Below are 14,801 nucleotides of genomic sequence, written 5' to 3'. Positions count from 1 at the left end.
GCTCAATTCTATCGAATGTGTTGGTTACTTTCTTTGTAGTTAGTAGTTAAGTGACATACATTCAAATTGAAATGGTTAAAAATGGTAATTATTCATTCATTTGAAAAAGAAGGGAATTAAATATTAAAATACAAATATTCAAATCATTCAGTCCATATTATTGTGTGTGTTTGTATTAAAAGAATCAGGTTGAATAAATCAATAAAAAAATATATGAAGCTCCATAATTTAATTCTCCAAGGCCCAACATTGCTACAATCGAGTCACATTTCAATCAAATAGAACTTTTTGAGTTTGAATAAATTATTATTGTTACTTAGACGCATTTAGTGACGGCCAATCCACTGAAGAATGTGAGGAGATTAATGTTCAAGTAATATTGGAGTGCGGTTGCGCGCGTGTTACACGCTGCGAGGTGGCGACCGTATAAGGCGGTCGCTTGCACCGCTCCACGTTGTCGTGCAGTCAGTACGGCCATTCCAGTCGCCGGATCAGGACTTTTTGTGAAAATCCGGACGACTTTCATCGCCGATCGGTAGAAGGGGGATGAGGGCGGAGCTGCCAGGGAAGCTTGATGCATGTTGGGACAAGCCGAAAGGAAAAGGAGATGGTGTGAAAATAACATTAACAGCGATTTCAAACCTTCCTGAAACCGACACTAGTGTGCCCGTCGCCTCACGTTCCTTCTTCCAGACCCGGGACGCCATCTTGGAGGCCGCCGACGGCGCTTTGGCGGCTTTCTGAAAAAGGCCACACGACATTTGAACCTTTTCACCCCGACACGACCCCCACACACACGCATGCACGTTTAAGTGACAGTATGCCTGCCTGTTCGACACTCTACTGTACCGTGAGAATCGAGATCTAACAAGTGAACAGCTGATTTACACGTGTGTGTGCATTTATGAGTATTTACTTTATGTATTGAGTGTGTGTTTGTTGGGGGGCTGGGGGCAAACCAGACCCAGGGACAGCTGAGTTGGCGCAATCCAATCGGGGGGGCTGGCGCGGGAAGCTGCACTAAAATAGGCGCCGGAGGTCAAAAGTCGCGGTGGTGTGACTTGATCGGTTTGTGTTTCATGATCATGAAAACAAAACAAAAAAATCCACGACACAACTTTAATCGTGGAAAAACAAGGAGAAGATAAAGCTGGGAAAGAGAGCGGCGGTACGTGACGACATCGAAATACCTCGCGTGACCGCTGCAGCCCAATGACCATCAAATACGTCGTAAAAAAATGGTAGGCAAGTAAACATGTGAGGTGACACGAACTCGAAATGTTACCCTGCCCCACCTGAACCTTCACTGTGGGGGGGTCACCCAAATTTTTTGAAACTGATCTTAAAGGATACTGACTAATTTGAAAGGCCAGCGAGTTTGACGCACGCTTGGGAAATAACATCCATCCATTTTCTTAGCCGCTTATCCTCACAAAGGTCGCGGGGAGCGCCGGAGCCGATCCCAGCTGTCGACGGGCAGGAGGCGGGGCGCACCCTGAACTGGTCGCCAGCCAGTTGCAAAGCACATGGAGACAAACAGTCCCACTCGCAATCACACCTACGGGCAATTTCGAGTGTCCAAAGAATGTCGCATGTTTTTGGGATGGGCGAGGAAAGCGGAGTGCCCACCCGGAGAAAAGCCGCACTTGCAGGCACGGGGAGAACGTGCAAACTCCGCACAGGCGGGGCCAGGATCGAACCCAGATCCTCTGAACTGTGAGGCCAACACTTTACAACTGATCCACCTGTGCCACCCTGGAAATAACACATTTGTTCAAATGACCTTGAATTCTACGTCATAACTTTTTTTTTTCCTACATAGGCATATCTCCAGTTTTCCAACATGTTTACCGACCCCCCCCCCCCAACATTTAAAAACTTGACATCAGCACGAATCCAACACAGTTACAACAGTTAGCGAGCTGTCCATACCCATAATGATGTATTTATAAAAACTCAAATGCCAGTAGAAAACAAACAAAAAAAAATGTACAAAACAACACAATATTTAAGTACACTCTCCTGAACGACAACTTTTCACACAACTTAAGCACTTGCATTTGTGTATATTGTACGTTTATGCTGCGTGTATTAATACTGCACGTATTGTATGATAAGGTTGGGTACGACAGCGGCATAAAACAAATATTCACCCCCTTCCTCAACCCCCCCCCCCATATCACACAAAAAGCTTTGTAATCATCAAAGACATTTTAATATCACTCAGAAACAACCCGAGGGAACGCAAAATGCACTTTTCAAATGACGATTCAATGTATTACGACACACGCATACAAAAAAAAAAAAAAAACGTGTATACACGCGGCAGTCCATCACTCTGCACAACATTGATATTGTGTATCGTCAACAACGCTGTTTGCCGTCATGTTGTGTCGACGAACGTGAGGCCGTGATTGACGCCGCTTATATAAGTGACCTTGTGGGCAGCTGCGGCGCTGCGGGGGGGTGTCGAGCGGGTGTGCGTTTGTGTTCCGTGGGGGTGGATGGGGATCCGGTGGCCATCTAAAGTGGGAAACTGGATCTCTGCCACGCAAGCCCACGAGCAAGGGAACGCACGCATGACCTCGGGCGTATTGATCGTGTTATAAAAGGCGGCGTGAAACGGTCGCCGCCGCTCCGTACATATTAGATTGAAAAGTCGCTCGCGTGGGCGAATGCTCCGTGTCGTCATGGCAACGAGCCGTCGCATTTAATTTGGGAAAGCGCGGCGAGGCGAGGCCCGTTTCGGTGAAACCCGAGTCCGGCCGGGAGGGGTTTGGAGCAAGGGACGGGACACCTGACGCTCATGTGAAGCACAATACCACACACGCAGATCTTCTACTATGACGCACGCGACTCGTAAACTATTTAAAAAAAAAAAAAAAATGTTTTACTTGCAGATTTTGTACACGATCACGAGTGACGTGTCCAACTTGTTTGCAAAGTCGGAATGAAATTTAATAAGCTTCAGGCGGAGGAGGGAGGCCGCTGCTCACGACGCTCGTCAAGTTTTGACAGCATCGGTAGCAAAGCGAGAGGAGAATTCGAGGTGACCCCCGACGCGCTCCAAGGCTCGAGAAGCTGGCGTCGGATCTCGCCGAGTGATGATATCGGGCTGATGATCCTCAGGAAATAATTTTGGCTTTGTTCCACGGCAAGAAGCCGAAAGAAGGACACAAAGCGGCGTGAAACAAACATTTTGACACAAAGCGGTTGAAAGTTCATTTCATCACGAACAAAACTGAATTAGTTCGGCTCACGCATTCAAAATTTGGAACCGATTGATCGGTGGCGCCGGGACCTCGAAATGGTCCCAAATCTCTGCAGGCCCCCCATGTGCGATTCTGGGGTTCTTGTGATCATTTTGACCCCACAAGGTGAGGTCTTAGGCGAGGTCCCGGATCGAGGGACATTTTCCGTGGTCTTGTACAGTACGTCTCCCGCGACTTGTCTTCCCGACCTGGTGCAGGTCTACAATTTTGTTTCTGGCGTCCTTTGGACAGAAGAACCTCCCAAAGAAGACCTTACGGGTCAGAGAGAGCCAGAAACCTTGTTTGTAGGTGACCAGATCCTCATTTTCTACCTTCAATTGCCGATAAATTCTTGGGGGAAAAAAAAAAAAAAAAAAAATGAGATTGATTTCAATTTTCTGGATATTTTGTCCCTGGTAGGTGAGGTACAGTTTGTCTATGACGTCAACGAAAGGCCTCTCTCGTGTTTTGAAGCGGGAGAACTCGCGCGATTTTTGCCCCACTGCAGTCTGTCGCGTGAGAAGAGCTTCAGCGGTTCACGCCGGGCCCGCCGACGGCGAGGTGAAAGGTCTCGGCGTTCTCTCTGCAGCTGTCGCCCCTCCCACCGTTTCCTCGTGGCCTTTTGCAACGCCGCCCAATCACGGCGGGGGAGGCGGCGCTATAAAAGTCGGCGTCCAACACCTGGCGCACTCGGGCAACCCCTACATTCGGTGGACAGGATCTGATCCCGGGATCGGTTACGTCTTTCTTTCCTCCTGAGTAGGTAAACGATGTCAATTTGAGTCGCGTCTTTGTCCTGGAAAAAGGCAAATATCGCATTTGGATTCATTTCAGAGAATTTTGGAGAACCGCACGTGCAAAGTTGAGGCAAAAATCCAAAACTGACAACAACTCGGTACGCGTTCCGAATGAGCAGGCGTCAAGTCCGCAAATGTGATTTTTTTGCTTGATTCGCTTTGAGGTTTGGACCGAATGCAAGTTTTGACGGAAACCAAACGTCAACAGAAAAACGGAAAATCTTCCCACTGGTTATAAATCAAACTATTAAATCTAGTTTTATATTTGGATTCAATGATAAATTCAAATTAGCATGAACATTTTTAAGTTGCTAAAAAGAAAAAAAGTATGAAAATCAGAATAGTAATATGTTATTACCTTTTAATTATTTGCATGCTTGACAGTACACACAATATTTTTGCAAGTTATTATAATATTTTTTAGAAATTCAAGTAAAAAACATTTGCAAAAATGAGCTCTTTTTCCAATCTGGACAAGTGAACAATTATCAGTAAAATTTCCGATTTCGGGCTCAAGGACAGGAAAAATGTCGCAATGAGATGCGACAGATGCACTTGCACGCGCTGCCTTTCCTTTTTAGTGCCCCTGCGGGAGCTGGGGGGGGCTTCCAGACTATAAATAACCCTTCTGGGTAGGGGTGGGGGTCAACGGCACAGCTGAGAAAGACATTGATGGAGTGAGAGCGACCTTTGACTTTTTGAAAAAGCTTTAAATGGGATCCACCAATCAGAAAGGAGACGCACAAACAGAAGTTCGCAGATATTGACAAAACGATTCGTCGACAAGCGCTCGCAAAACTGGACGAATGTCATCAATATCATAATTCTTACTATACTGTACGTGTGGTCATAACGCGTTCCAGTTGGAGCAGCAATCGCAGCCATGGCCAAAAATTGCCACAACGACTACAAGATGAAGTTCTCGGCGGACGACGAATTTCCCGACCTGTCCCAGCACAACAACCACATGTCCAAGGTGACACGCGCGCACACACGACATAACATTATGCATATTGGATGAAAATTAGCCATCTTCAATGCGCTTGTGTTGCAGTTGAGTCGGAGGCTCATTCTGCAATTGGAGGACAATTTAGGCATCAACATTTTGGAAAAATTCATTGGCTGTGTATATGTTTTGCACTGCTACACCACTCACCTTTTTATCATATGTTATTTCTCATGTGACACATTTGTCTGTGTTCACTATCTTTGGGCTTCTCAGGCACTTGAAAAACAGAATTCCATAAACATAGCTGGAAACAAATGAATACCAATTTTAAAGTTACGTTTCAATTGAATGCTGATTACATTTTTGTATTACTTCACAGTGAGAGAGTTGCAAATAATAGCTAACGTTATGAGTTTTGGGTCAGGTGTATGCTAGTTGTGTTAGCTGTTATGCTAGCCGAGCTATATCACAAAATAAGAAAGACTCCATCTTACTTTGATAATGAGTAACGGCGTTGTGTTGATTTGAGTGACACAGTTAAAAAGATTCCCAAAAATAGGAAAAATGGATATTTTCACAGGTCTAGCCATGGCCAACGCAATTAGCTTGATGATAGCTAGACGGCTGCAACGTTTTTAGCTCACAGGGGATGCGCGTTTGTTGAAACCATTTCAGAGCATCGATGCTACTCGTCAAAACGTCTTTACAATTGTAGGACAAAATATAATTCAAAATGAAAAAGATATTTGAGGAGTTCCTCGAAAGCGACTGGTTTTTGGGATCGCTTTAATAACACCGACAGCGGCTTTTTGTCTTAGCATAACTTTAATTTACAAAACACGTGCATGGTTCAGTATTATATACATGAATTATTTGCAATTTTATGGGGGACAGAAAAAGAGCGAATGAAAAAATATTTCAATCATGTACAAAAGTGTAAGTATACTAAAAAACTAAATGAAAATATTCCAATGATTTCATAACTGAATTATAATTGGCGTCGATTTTCACGCAACACCGTGGAATTTTCGTGTACCCCCGTGGGCGTTTCTAGTCACTTCGTCTTCGTCCGTGCAGGTTCTGACCAAGGAGATCTACGCCAAGCTGAGGGGCAAGTCCACCCCCAGCGGTTTCACCCTGGATGACGTGATCCAGACCGGCGTGGACAACCCCGGTAAGCCGCGCTCCCGACGTCTTGCGCCCCGGTTGAAAAAAAGAGAAGTCGTCGAGCTCGCCCCCCCCCCCCCCCCCCCAGGACACCCCTTCATCATGACGGTGGGCTGCGTGGCCGGCGACGAGGAGTGCTACGAGGTCTTCAAGGACCTGCTGGACCCCGTCATCTCCGACCGTCACAACGGATACGGACCCAACGACAAGCACAAGACCGACCTGAACTTCGAGAACCTGAAGGCGAGTTCGTCTTCCCAGTCGTTACGCTTACAAAATCGGGAAACGAGGAAGACTTGATTGAAGAAAAATCAACTTGTTAAGAGAACTGCAAAAACAAAAACTCTGATTTCTTACTGACTTTTGACATTAACTGAAGTCTTTTGAGACTTTTTGAAACCAACCAGGACATCTTCAAATTCTTTTTAGACCTTCGGAAAAAATCGCGAGACAGACTTTGCAGACGAGCCGCTGCAGACTTTATTTCTGCCAAAAAGACTTTTTAGACCAACCGGAGACTCTCTAGATCAGTTTAAAAGTCTTTTGAGAATTAACAACAGGCTTGGGGGGGACGGCATCGAAATGAGGAATGTATGCATTTCAGCAATATCTTCTCCCATGAGAACTGGAAAAAAAATCGGGATTTTAGGACAAGTAAACATAGCTAGCCACAAACCCCGCCGACACTTCCCCATAGAATTTTTGTTTGAAGTTAAACTTAAAGTTCAACGCGACCGGCACAAAAATGTTAAAAGCGGGCGGGCATCGACATTTGAAAGGAAGGGAATACTTGAAACTGGTTCAATAGCCTTCCCTATGTTTTGCCTAGATCTGAACAGCCACACCAGACAATGTCACTTTGTACTTCCACGAAAGATTCCATTTGATTGCCGACCGTTGTTGTTCCCGCAGGGCGGCGACGACCTGGACCCCAACTACGTCCTGTCCAGCCGCGTTCGGACCGGCCGCAGCATCAAAGGCTTCACGCTGCCGCCGCACAACAGCCGCGGAGAGCGCAGAGGCATCCAGAAGCTGTCCATTGAGGGTGACGAGCGCCGCGCAATAACATCAAGCCCAACTGATCAAATGGGAAGTTTAGGAACGGGACCAAAAAGCCCGCCAAACTTGAATTAATACATTAAAAACAAAAATCCCTCTAAATATATAAACTCACGTTTCAAAACTTGAATTAGGGCCATCTCTCAGTTCTCCGCCCCCTCGGGTGTGCTAATAGGAATCGAGCATACTGAGGGGGTGATGGCATACATTAGGGGGCTCAATATGGAGATTGCGTGCTTATCGTGGTCTAAAATCGTAAAAGAAAGTTCAGGTTGCCCTCGTCGTTGGGGGGGGGGGGGGGGGTGTCACAGCCCAAAATGCCGCTTGACCGCACCGGGACAGTACGAGGAAATTCCGGTAGTTAGATAGTACGGGACTGCCCCGTCCGCTAGTATCGAGTTGCCCACAAAGTCACGTCGTCTCTCTCGTGAAAGTTGACAAAACTATCGATCGTGAATGCGTACTACAGACTCGAGCGGTGGTGTTGATGTTCGGGAGCTTAAAAAAAAATGTTACCGAGCGGTTCTGGAAATCGAGGCATACGTTTTCGGGCGCATCCGTCGTTAGCTTGCTAACGAGAGATTGGAACGGTTATTGGAAGCTAAGAATGCCCCGTAGCTCAGTGGTTAGAGCACTGGTTTGGTAAACCAGAGGTTGTGGGTTCGTATCCCACCGGGGCCTCCACTCCCTGAGAAGGGTTGCGTCAGGGAGGGCATCCGGCGTAAAAATTGTGCCAAACATATATATGCGTTCATCTGAGATGACACGCTGTGGCGACCCCGAAAGGGACAAGCCGAAAGAAACACCACCATTGGAAGCTAAGAATGCTAACTCGCAACTGAGCAGCTAAATGAAATGATGTCACTTTGTACTCACATAGACGGAAAAAGTACACGGCGCGCCCCCCCCCCTCCCACCCCCGTGACATCACTGCGGCTTTAGCCCCGCGCACAGAATCAGGAATTTCCGCACAAAAACATGCTCAACAATGCAGCGCGATCTCTGCGTGTTTTCAACACTTATCTTCAAATATATTTCATGTATTTTGAAATGAAACGTGTGAAAAATCTTACGCCAACGCTAACGGTGTTCTTCCGCCACGCAGCCTTGGCCAGCCTGGAGGGCGAGTTCAAGGGCAAGTACTACCCCCTGGACGGCATGACCGACGCCGAGCAGGAGCAGCTGATCGCCGACCACTTCCTGTTTGACAAGCCCGTGTCGCCGCTGCTGACGTGCGCCGGCATGGCCCGCGACTGGCCCGACGCGAGGGGCATTTGGTGAGCGCTGCCGAATCGCTCGCCGTTTTGTCTCGCGATGCGGCGTGAAAAATCACCCAGCCCTTAAAATCCAAAAAGGCACAACGACAACAAGACCTTCCTGGTGTGGGTGAACGAGGAGGACCACCTGCGCGTCATCTCCATGCAGAAGGGGGGCAACATGAAGGAAGTCTTCAGACGCTTCTGCGTGGGTCTGCAGAAGGTAAACCCAAAACCGCTGACGCCGAATCACTTCCTTTCTCTCGCCTACTCGGCCGAAGCCACGACGGCTCCGTTGATACGTGACGTAGCCGGTCGGGCGATCGTAACAAAACGAGCGACGGTCTGTCCCCGGCGTGCTCAGATCGAGGCGATCTTCAAGAAGCACAACCACGGCTTCATGTGGAACGAGCACCTGGGCTACATCCTCACGTGCCCCTCCAACCTGGGCACCGGCCTGCGCGGCGGCGTCCACGTCAAGCTGCCCAAGCTCAGCACGCACGCCAAGTTCGAGGAGATCCTCACCAGACTGCGCCTGCAGAAGCGCGGCACAGGTACGCGCCTGCCTTTGGCTCGGCTTTTCTGCGCGTCGGTCGACCTGGCGTGAAACCAATTCTTCCACCCCCCCCCCCCCCCCGCCAGGTGGCGTGGACACGGCCTCCGTGGGCGGCGTGTTCGACATCTCCAACGCCGACCGTCTGGGCTCCTCCGAGGTGCAGCAGGTTCAGATGGTGGTGGACGGCGTCAAGCTGATGGTGGAGATGGAGAAGAAGCTGGAGAAGGGCGAGTCCATCGACGGCATGATCCCCGCCCAGAAGTAAACGCAAAGACCAACGACCGCCGCGGCGACTTGTCTTTGCTGTTGTTGTTGTTTTTTTTTTTTTTTTTTTAATATATATATATATATATATATATATATATATATAAAAATCAAAATGAAGCCGGTTTGTCCTTGGGCAATATCAGTACCCTCCTTTCTTTCTCCTCTTTGACATCCTGGGATCAATCCATCCACTCACTATTTCTCTGGTTGTAAATTAAAACTGGACAAATAAAACAAAAGCCCCATGAAAACAAAAAAAAAAAAAAAGCTTTGTCTTGATTTATCTTTTCTGTTCACTGAATATTTGGGGTCGCCATCTTTTTCCATGTCATCTTCCATCAACATCCTCTTTGATTTTGTCATAATAGCATCCAGAAAACAGGGATGAGAATGACCAATTCGGAAAAACACTGAAAATGTCTGCCTTTGGGCACGATTTTTTTTTCCTTTTTTATATAAAACACACTGTTAAATGGTGACTTTTGGTTACTTCGAACAGCGTAACTACAGGGCAATCATAACGTTTGGAAAACTTAAAATATGAGTCCAAACAACCAAAATAATTTTGCCAAACTTCAGACATAAAAATGTAGACTGAGTGAAATTTCTATCAAATGGGCTACTGCAGTTAAAGGTTATACTTCAGAAATAAGCACACAAGTAATTTGTTTGTATATTAAAAAAAAAAAAAAGAGATCATGAAATATAAAAGTGAGCGATAAAAATGCGTGATCAACAGGCCCAATGCTACAGATAGGCCTAATCGTGTTGTCAAAGTTGTCAATTATATAATATTTGAGAAATTTACGTCCAACTTACCAAAGTAGCGTTTCCTGGTTTGGATCTGCTGCTGGATAAGTGCACAGCACTTTGCCGTGAACGTCCACTTTTCGTATGAGTTCTTCGGTTAGACATATTGATCCATTTTTTCGTTGCAATCTGCACGGTTCCACTTTTTTCAAGCCATGCTCATCTTTTTTTTTTTTTTTTTTACCCCGCGGTTTTTATCAATTTCCCTGGCACGATCTTCATCTTTTCGATAAATTACGCGTAGGTATGTCTATAAATGATATCAACGTCGTAGTAAACAAAATGCTTCGCTAAGAAACGTTAACACCGGAGTGACAATACCGCCAAAATGCTGCCGGAAATCGGAACGTCGCCGTTATTATAAACACATAATTTAATGCAAACGGATAGCAATGGCGTTTTCCGCGATCGCAGCTGCGACGAATTTTACTGAGCTTTTAATTAAAAAAAAAAAAAAAAGACTGGACAGCGCATTGTTTGAAACCAGTTGGCCGCCATTTTGGTACTCCCAAAACGCGTGGAGGACGTCATTTACAGGTTGGATTATGGTGGGCTATTTCCCAAAGTTTGGCATGGAGAATTAAAACTGGTCGTGTGAGCTTGACCTTTTTTCAGTTCTGATACCATGAAGGATTTTTAATTCGACTTAGTAAGCCAGAAAAGGTGAAGTGCAAAGGAAAGACGGAGAACACCATGACGAGCAAGAAACCTTGCATATTACCGAGGCCCCAATTTCCGTGACGTTAACTTTTCCCAAAATACGCTGTGAAGCACTATCATCAAAACATAGCAAAAAAAAACTAAGCATTTTTTGTCATAAAAACATCAAAGTCAATCAGTTCGATATATTTTTGGAAATAACGACTCGCAATGTGAAAAATACATGCTCAACGCGTTGTTCATTTGTTGTCTCTGGGACACCTTCTTTCAGTCAGAAAACTGAAACTTGTTTCCTCGCATTTGAAAATCAAATTCAATTTGCAGAGTTCTGTATTATGAAATTCAGCAAATATTTCAGAGAAAATGTGTTTTCTTGCTTATCCACAAATGAAGTTTGGGGAAATACTGACATTGTTTTATTGCAAAAAAACCGTCGGCCTGTAAATGTGAAGCAGAGAGTGAACGGTCAACAACAACAACTGGGGGGAAAAAAAAAAAAAAAAAAAAAAACTTTGTTCAAGTGAATTAAGATCATCAGAAAATGAAAACACCTTTTTACAAATTTTACCTGTGGAATGTTTTCTCACAGCCACGAAACTGGCGATTAAGGGGGACGCACAGGTCGGCATGCAGTTCAGTTTTGATGGCCAATGATCCATCCACGCTTTTTTTAGATCAGGACTAATTTCACGACGAGGGTTGCCGATAGATCCTGGGGGGCCTCGCCCCGTGTCAAGCTGCACCCCCCAAGCCCCCAAGCCCAATTTTCTCAACTGATTTACACTTTCACAAAAAGGACATTTTCAGCTGAAAAAAACTCAGCTTCTGCAAATCGGCGGAAAATTCTCATGCCTGAGCAAAGCCCCATCTTGACGGCTACTCCTGTTTTGACAGTTTTGTATCCCCTTTGTCAATTTTTCCCCTTCTCTTCTCATTGCTTGCCAACCGCGTAAAAGACGCAACCGTCACTTTGATGTCGACTGCGCAAACTCAGCCATAAGTGGATATCTTCGCAAGTGACGCAGATAAGCAGGAGAAATTTTTGTGACCCGTTTGGAATTCAGGAATCCTGGGACAATTTTTTAAAAATTCCTATTTAACATGTTTAATGAGCCACAACAGAGCCAATTAAAAAAAAAAAAAAAAAAAGTTTGGTGGCCGCTCGCGTTAAGACAATGAAAGAAAATGACATCCAATATTTAGTTTTAATGTTAAACAGCATTACGTTGCGATCAAAGGAAGTGAAAGGCATTTTTTTTTTTTTTTTTTTTTTTACAAATACATCATTAAAGTCCAATTGGACGCTTGGTGTGATGGAATACAATTTTGAACACACACACACACACAAAAAACCCCAAACTTTTTATATTTGTAAAATTCTAATTTAATGCCAACATTGCGATTCTAGATGGCCAAAGGTGTGCGAGCGTGAACCCACAAATACATCCCAACTTGGCAAAAAAAAAGGAAAGTATTTGCAAGGGTGGTGAGAGTAGAACTGCAGAAGAAGTTCAAGAAGTGAATGAACGTTGGGTGCCCTCCGGAAGCTACGTCAGCACGTGACATCTGCTACGCGCAACGTTTGCCATCTGTCCGTGCTTTCGATCGAGAAAGTTGATCAAGGTGACCACAAATTGCAGCGCTTCACAAAGGAATGATGACAAATCTATTTCAAATTTAAAAAAAAAAATCATACCTAATTATGAACAAGTATTAGGGCCACATTGAAACAAAACATGTGGGACCTTACATTAAGTATCCATCCGCTTATCCTCACTAGGGGGGGCGAGCATGCTGGAGCCTATCCCAGCTTTCTTCGGCCAAGAGGCGGGCCACACCCTGAACTGGTCGCCAGCCAATCGCAGGGCACGTAGACAAAACATTCACCCTCATATGCCAACGTGCAGAAATTTTTTTTTGAGATGTGGGAGGAAAGCAGAGTGCCCACCCGGTGAAAAGCCACGTAAGCACCAGGAGGGTATGCAAAGTCCACATAGGCGAGGCTGGATTCGAACCAGAGTCCTCGGTATTGTGAGGCGGGTGTGTGAACCATTCGTGAACTGCGCCGCCTCTTACATAATTGTGTTTTTCGTGTTGGGGAAAAAGAAATGAGGATAAAGTTGCCATTTTTTGGAGGATTTTTTTTTAAAGTACAATTTTAATTTAAAAAAAAAAAAAAAAAAAAAACGCACTCCAAATGGGAATTCTTTGACATCCATGACTTTCCCCTCCTAAAAACTCGACTTTATTAGAGCAAATGAACTTTTTTCTTGGGGAAAAAAAAAAAAAATTCCAATTTTATTTTCCCTCCAGTGAAATTTTGTTTTTCTCAAAACAAGGACTATTTTCAAATTTTATCCAATGATTAAAAAAAAAACTTTGAAATTTGACATTCTGAAGAATTTTGCAAAACGCAATCAATAAAAAAAACAAGACGACTTGTTTTTCTTTCCTAAAATTCATTTTTCTTGACACTACTCAACTTTTTTTTTTTTTTTTTTTAAATAATCATGAGATTCCCGCCCCCCACCCCGACGTCCGCCGAAAAATCGGACTTTAGTCACCTAAGGTTGAGGTTTTGTTTGCGGTTGTGTAATAACAAGTTTGTTGTTGTTGTTTTGAATGTGGTCCTAACACTTGTTGGTAGCTGATCAGTCAAATGTGATGAAATCAAATCGTGTTCTGTTTTTTTTTTTTTTGTTTACAGCAGTTCAAGGTGGCGCACAGAACGAGGCCCAACCCCCACCCCCCCCCCCCTCCGCCGCCGCGGCCCTCAGAGCTCCAGCTCCTTGGACACTTTGGTGGCGATGTCCCTGAAGGCGAGCGGCGCCCCCCAGAGGCGCTTGAAGCGCACGCCGCTGCTCTGCGCCGGCCCCCCGGGCAGCTGGCACACTTCGGCCTCGAAGGCCACGCGGGCGCCGGCCGCTCCGTGCGTGCAGGACAGCAGGAAGGGGCCGGCCAGGTGCACTTGGCAGCCGCAGCCCTGGGCCGCCTCCCGCAGAGCCAGGACCACCTCGGCCGGGTCGCGGGGGCTGCGCACCCTCACATCCCAGCCGCATCGGGGGGTCCGGGGCTCGGACGTTTTCTGATGCCCAGATAGATGGCGACTGCGCCGCGGAGGGGTGGGGCGAACGCGGGTTGGCCCAGTGAGCATTTGTGTCATGGAGGGAAAGAAAGAAACAAGAAAAATGGATTAACGTCACATATTCGTTGCATTCCGAGAAAGTACCTCTACAAACAAAAGCATTTGCTCATATACTGACCAAGGCCGAGGACGCGGCGCTACGCAGCAGATGTTTGAATAAATTCTATTAATGCTGCATTTGATTTTTACGGAAGTAAATAAATGCCACCGGGATTTCAATTTCAAATGTAAAATGATCACATTTTCAATAGTGGCTCCAATTCGCGGTCTGAAATTCCCCATCTGTGCCACCAGGCAGGGTCACTTCGGGTCAGAACCGAAGAGCCAGCCAATCGCAGTTACGCTTTCTTAGTCACGTCACGTGACGTCACAGACTAAGAACGCGCAACTGGATTGGCTGGGTGTTCGGTTCCGACCTGAAGTAACCCTGCCTGGTGGCACAGACAGCCAATTGTAGCCGGTTGAATTGTTAACGCTGAAAAGTTACACTGAATTACAACTCCACCCTCTCCATCTTGACAAGTATCAAAGATGGCGGACGGGCGTCGTAAAATCGAAAAGGCCGTTTTAACCAGAGGACTTCCTGTATTGAAAATGTGATCATTTTACATTTGAAATTCAAATCCTGGTGGCCCTTATTTACTTCCATAAAATTTGTAGTTCGTGAATTTGAAACAATTCTAATGCATATTTCACGGTATTTATTCCTTTTTCTTCTTCTTCTTCTTTTCCCTTGGGTTTAGGGGTCGTCATCTTCTTCCCTGCATCGTCTTCTCTAACGACGACGACACCGGTCAAGCTTCACTTTGGTCTTCCTCTCGTTCTCTTCTTCGGTAGCTCCATCCCTACCTCCCTTCTGCCAATTTACTCACTCTGCCCCCTAC

The 14,801-nt window shown here is 45.8% G+C and overlaps 2 protein-coding genes and 1 long non-coding RNA gene across 7 annotated transcripts in view; 1 reads left to right on the top strand and 2 right to left on the bottom strand.

Moving 5' to 3' along the window:
* Positions 1–214: 214 nt before the first annotated feature.
* On the bottom strand, positions 215–10,907 carry LOC133504300 (uncharacterized). Its single transcript, XR_009795930.1, has 2 exons — positions 10,122–10,907; positions 215–740 (listed from the first exon to the last, which is right to left on the bottom strand). It is a non-coding gene; the product is annotated as an uncharacterized LOC133504300 (long non-coding RNA).
* On the top strand, positions 2,280–9,548 carry ckmb (creatine kinase, muscle b). Of its 2 annotated transcripts, none has more exons than XM_061826410.1 (9): positions 2,280–4,014; positions 4,912–5,024; positions 6,075–6,171; positions 6,253–6,407; positions 7,077–7,209; positions 8,329–8,500; positions 8,579–8,702; positions 8,844–9,033; positions 9,122–9,548. In XM_061826410.1, exons 2-9 carry the CDS (start codon positions 4,932–4,934, stop codon positions 9,298–9,300), a joined length of 1,143 nt encoding a protein of 380 aa, XP_061682394.1. In that variant the 5' UTR covers positions 2,280–4,014; positions 4,912–4,931; the 3' UTR covers positions 9,301–9,548. The 2 variants fall into 2 exon arrangements, with proteins under 2 accessions (XP_061682394.1, XP_061682393.1); XM_061826409.1 differs by having other exon boundaries at positions 2,281–4,010.
* Positions 10,908–13,286: 2,379 nt separating the features above from the next.
* Positions 13,287–14,801, bottom strand: part of mark4b (MAP/microtubule affinity-regulating kinase 4b) — a 32,061-nt gene continuing 30,546 nt past the window's right edge. The window contains exon 16 of one of the 4 annotated variants that reach the window (XM_061826886.1): positions 13,287–13,879. In XM_061826886.1, the coding sequence (XP_061682870.1) occupies positions 13,546–13,879 (334 nt within the window). In that variant the 3' untranslated portion in view covers positions 13,287–13,545. The remainder of the gene's footprint in view (positions 13,880–14,801) is intronic. The other 3 variants (XM_061826884.1, XM_061826887.1, XM_061826888.1) reach the window with 3 other exon arrangements.

The sequence above is a fragment of the Syngnathoides biaculeatus genome, chromosome 8, assembly GCF_019802595.1.
Source record: "Syngnathoides biaculeatus isolate LvHL_M chromosome 8, ASM1980259v1, whole genome shotgun sequence".
Lineage (NCBI taxonomy): Eukaryota > Metazoa > Chordata > Actinopteri > Syngnathiformes > Syngnathidae > Syngnathoides > Syngnathoides biaculeatus.
Note: the sequence above shows the minus strand (reverse complement) of the source record. Positions and strands in the feature narration are given on the sequence as shown.

Coding starts and splice junctions, on each gene's coding strand:
- ckmb (XM_061826410.1), top strand. CDS start 4,932: ATGGCCAAAAATTGCCACAACGACTACAAGATGAAGTTCTCGGCGGAC. Junction 5,025..6,074: donor ACAACAACCACATGTCCAAG/GTGACACGCGCG, acceptor TCGTCCGTGCAG/GTTCTGACCAAGGAGATCTA. Junction 8,501..8,578: donor CCCGACGCGAGGGGCATTTG/GTGAGCGCTGCC, acceptor AAATCCAAAAAG/GCACAACGACAACAAGACCT.